At 41.0% G+C, this 5,000-nt stretch overlaps 1 protein-coding gene across 1 annotated transcript in view; it reads right to left on the reverse strand.

Annotated features, from left to right (window-relative positions):
* The window catches only part of LOC120565104 (E3 ubiquitin-protein ligase pellino homolog 1-like), a 49,700-nt gene that overhangs the window by 7,615 nt on the left and 37,085 nt on the right, over positions 1-5,000 (reverse strand). Inside the window, exon 5 of the mRNA XM_039810502.1 lies at positions 715-915. Within this exon, the coding sequence (XP_039666436.1) occupies positions 715-915 (201 nt within the window). The remainder of the gene's footprint in view (positions 1-714; positions 916-5,000) is intronic.

The raw sequence follows: 5,000 nt of genomic DNA on the forward strand, positions 1-5,000 counted from the left end.
GTCTAGCTAGCTGTTAGACAGACAGACAGATAGTCTAGCTAGCTGTTAGACAGACAGACAGACAGACAGACAGACAGACAGACAGACAGACAGATAGTCTAGCTAGCTGTTAGACAGACAGACAGACAGACAGACAGACAGACAGATAGTCTAGCTAGCTGTTAGACAGACAGACAGACAGACAGACAGACAGACAGACAGACAGATAGTCTAGCTAGCTGTTAGACAGACAGACAGATAGTCTAGCTAGCTGTTAGACAGACAGACAGACAGACAGACAGACAGACAGACAGACAGATAGTCTAGCTAGCTGTCTGGATTTACCCTGCAGAGATCTGAGGAGCAGTTAGACAGACAGACAGACAGATAGTCTAGCTAGCTGTTAGACAGACAGATAGTCTAGCTAGCTGTCTGGATTCAACCTGCAGAGATCTGAGGAGCAGTTAGACAGACAGACAGACAGATAGTCTAGCTAGTTATTAGACAGACAGATAGTCTAGCTAGTTATTAGACAGACAGATAGTCTAGCTAGTTATTAGACAGACAGATAGTCTAGCTAGTTATTAGACAGACAGATAGTCTAGCTAGCTGTCTGGATTCAGCCTGCAGAGATCTGAGGACCAGTTAGAACCGGAGGTTAGAACATTTTATAAAGAGTTTTGTCTCATCGCGAGTATGTGGTCTGAGCTGGACTTCACGGCAGCGGTTAACTACCCCGAGGAAGATGTTCTTGGACGAGTCGAAGCCGGCGGCGTAGATGCGTGCGGAGTAAGGAGGATTCCTTTGGCAGATGATGCGGCAGGCGAAGCGGGAGATGGTGCTCTGGACCGTCTGGCCGTCAGCTTGGCTCTGACCACCGGGCAGCAGCGTGTCCGTCACCACAAAGTCAATGGGAGTCTCCGTGGAGCGACCGATCTGGAACAGAGACGAAAGCAGAGACTAGATGGGTGCTGTGTACAAGCCTGCAGCAGAAGCTTTTACCTTAAAGTGATGGTTCGGAGTAATTCACCCTAGGGTCCTTTGCACCATGACCTCGAGCCAAACACCCCCCCAGAAGCTTTTTTCACCTGGGTCTAACATTGGGAGAGTTAGCTAGAGTAGCGTTAGCCGCTGAATAAGCGATGCGGGCTACTGATCCACCGTTTGTATCTAGTCTGACCCCCCATTAATAATACCCGAAATATGATACCAACTTCTACAGTAGTCAAATAAGTTATACTCTCATAAAAACGATGGATTGGAAAGTTTGTAAGTACACCAGAAGTTTATGTAAATAACACTTGCCTGCTGGCTTCTGCTCTCTGCTGTTGTTGTTGCTGCTGAGACGAGTGCGTAGGGCCGCTTACAAATTACAACACCGAAAAGAGATGCAACAAAAATATTTTTTGATTTAACTTTTTTTTAAAGTAAGTGCTGTAGTATAACTAGCAGGAGACAAGTAATAATTGAGGTAAGTTTGGAGACATTACCTTATTTAATCATTAAATTAATAAATATTTTTGTTGTATCTCTTTTCGGTGTAGTAATTTGTAGACGGCCCTAAGCACTCGTCTAACTGCAGGTAACAGCAGCAGCAGCAGAGAGCAGAAGAGAGCAGGCAAGTGTTCATAAACTTCTGGTGTACTTACAAACTTTCCAATCCATCGTTTTATGAGAGCATAACCTATATGTACTACTTGTAGACGTTTGGTATCATTTCGGGCATTATTAGTGGGGTAACTTACAAGATACAAACGTGGGTCCATTAGCCCCGCGCTAAGCTATTCAGCGGCTAACGCTACTCTAGCTAACTCTCCCAATGTTAGACCCAGGTGAAAAAAGCTTCTGGGGGGGTGTTTGGCTCGAGGTCATGGTGCAAAGGACCCTAGGGTGAATTACTCTGAACTGTCACTTTAATTGGACGTGTCCACTGTGGCATTTTTAATCAGCCAGGGCCGATAATCGGTCTTTTTCTACTTTGTAGGCTCGCCACTATATGGACTGTTTTTATATAGCGCTTTTCTAGTCTTAACGACTACTCAGAGCGCTTTAACATAGTACAGGAACCACTCACCATTCACACACATTCACACACTGTGGCCGAGGCTGCCGTACAAGGACCCACCTGCTCATCGGATCTATCTATCTAAAACAAAAATCCCAGAGGCGGCGAGTCGAGCTGGACGACCCTAAATTTGCATGAAGTAGACTGGATTCAACTTTATGCAAATGAGGAGCGGGAAACTTGACGCCCTGCTTCTCGAAAGTCGCCGCGCCGCTCCCAGAATGCATTGCCCAGCTGCTCTCACAGGCTGAACAGGGGAGAGTTAGGAACTAACGCCGCCTGTGGACACGTACCATCAGTGTCGTTTACACTGTGGCACTGTGTCCGTGATCGGATTAAGAAAGCCTTCAGCTCCCACCGGTCTCGTCAAGAGAAATCTAAAAACAAAACGGCAAACAGAAAATGGGGAGCACGGTGCCAGAAATATGAATGAAAGGTCAAACTGAGTGCTTTGAGTGCTGCAACTCTCTGTTCATCTAACGCTTGTTTTGTCCTCGGGTCAAATATGACCTGCTTTCAAAGTTTTTTTTATATCAGAAATATGGGTTTCTTACAACTAAATTGCCCCAAAATAACTGTGAATGATTACTTTGATTGAATTTTGGTTGTTTTATTCAATTTCATAGGATTTGAAAACAGTTTTCTGACTAAACTTTGTCATAAACCGGTCTGTGATTCACTCAGCATCCTCTGCTCTTAACTATTAGTCAAAATAAGTTTTTTCAAACTCAAAAATTAGGTATAACGTCATTTTATTAGGTTTATTGACTATGATTTTTTTTTAAAGCGTTGAAAAGAGGGACAAAAACATTTAAAAACCAACAAAATCATCAAATAAAAGCGCCAAGAAAAGTTAATTTTCAATCAAGGTGAAATTCTTTTCTTATTTTATCCTGCCTTCTTTTAAAGTAATTGTTCATTTCTTACACTGCACTGTAACTTATCTTCTTGTATTTCATACCTGCCTTATCCTATTTTTTTTATATTCTCTTGTATTGGTATTTTATTTATTTAAACAGGGACAACGTACAATATACATTAACCTTAGACAGGAGAGATGCATTATACCAGGTTGTAGCACATGTGCTAGTTTCCACCTGTAGTCCCTGGGCAGGCTGATGTCAACAAATGAATTTAACACATTTATCCCAAAACCAACATTAACATGATCACACCCTTCATTCATTCCTCAGAATTCATTTACAAATACACTCCCACATACACATCAATTACTATACATTATGTGAGCATGTTTGTTTTAACAGAAGCCATTTTTTGGCCCGATATATCTTTAACAATTCTTTTAAAATGTTTTTTAACTGCTCTTTAATGTTTTATGTAAAGCCTGTTGAATGGCCTTGTTGCAGAAATGTGCTGTACATATACAGCTGCCTTCCTCAACAAATAATATATAACAAAATAACTATACAACTACTATTTTACATTATTAAAAAACTGGAGACTTTCTGGGATTTTTGTTTTTTAAAGATTATTTTTTGGGGGCACTTTTAGGCCTTTATTTGTATAGGACTGTTGAAGATATAAAAGGGGAGAGAGAGAGAGGGGGGAGGAAATGACATGCAGCTAGGGCTGCTCGATCATTTCAATCAATATTGAAATCACGATAATTTAACACGATTGCTCGTTGACTTCTGGAAAAGATGTTGCAGTTATTGAACTTAAAAAACTGTGGAAAAAGTTAAATAAATCAACAGTTAAAAAAAAACACACATACAACTGTGAAATTTGCCTTGATACTTTTCCTATTTATTTTTTTTCAGTTTACTTGCAAAACGTAATGAGCTAAATAATTGTTTTTCTCCATTATTCTGTTTATTTGTGATCACTGGGAACCGAAATCATAATCACGATTACATTTCGACTAATTGCACAGCCCTACATGCAGCAAAGGGCCGCAGGTCGGAGTCGAACCCTCGCGCTCTACCCAGGTGAGCTACCCAGGCGCCCCGTTTCTGGGATTTTTATCACAGCAATTTGTCTGCAGCTGTGTTGATTCTCATTTCTCGTTTTCTATTTCCTCAATTTGTGGTTTCGTCTTTTCCTTTTGGGTTTTCCTTTTTGCCCTAAACGGACTTTTGTGGGGTGAGGAAATTCCAACAAGCGCCAAACAAGCACTGAGCAACACGTACGCTTTTATTTTCTCTTTTTCTAGATTTCTTTGGGGGCATTTCAGCGTTTAACGGAAAGAACCGCTAGATATGAAAGGGGAGAGAGAGAGAGAGAGAGAGAGAGAGAGACAGAGAGAGAGAGAGGGATGACATGCAGGATATCGTCACAGGTCGGACTCTGGACACCTCTATATATGTGCGCCTGCTATACCAACTGAGCTAACTTGGCCACTCTCTTTCTTTTCTTTTTTTAGATGCTTTTTCTCCCCAGATTTTGTTATTTTCATCTAATGTGCGCTTTGTTTTATTCTGTGTACTTCTGGCCTGTCTCTTCGTTGTAAACATATATATATTTTGTATACTGTTGATGTTGAATTAAACTATATATGAAACTAAACACACAAAAGAACAAAATCAGATCTTTTGTTTCTTAGATATGAAGAAGTTTTTTGGAGACATTTTAGCGACACAAGATTTCAACAACAGGGACAAAAGACTTAAAGAAAGAACAGAATACTTATTTTAATTCGCGGGAAAAACGAGAAAAGGCGCGAAGTTAAAGAGAATGAAGCTCATATAACGAAAGCTAAAACTCTGCTGCTGACTGAAACAAATACAGATGGAGTCAGTCAGTTTGTCTAATCCTTGTGTGCAGTGGTGTAGTCTAATGTATTGTAGTGGGTATACTGTACTATATATTAGCCAGAATCTACCTTTTGGGAGAGGGGCATTTCATAGTGGTGGGGGGGGGGGGGTCTGGGTGTCCTCCTCAAGGGAAGTTTGGAGCATTAATGACTTCATATCCTGCATTGAGATAACTTTTATGC

Source organism: Perca fluviatilis, chromosome 1 (assembly GCF_010015445.1).
Source record: "Perca fluviatilis chromosome 1, GENO_Pfluv_1.0, whole genome shotgun sequence".
NCBI classification, from domain to species: domain Eukaryota; kingdom Metazoa; phylum Chordata; class Actinopteri; order Perciformes; family Percidae; genus Perca; species Perca fluviatilis.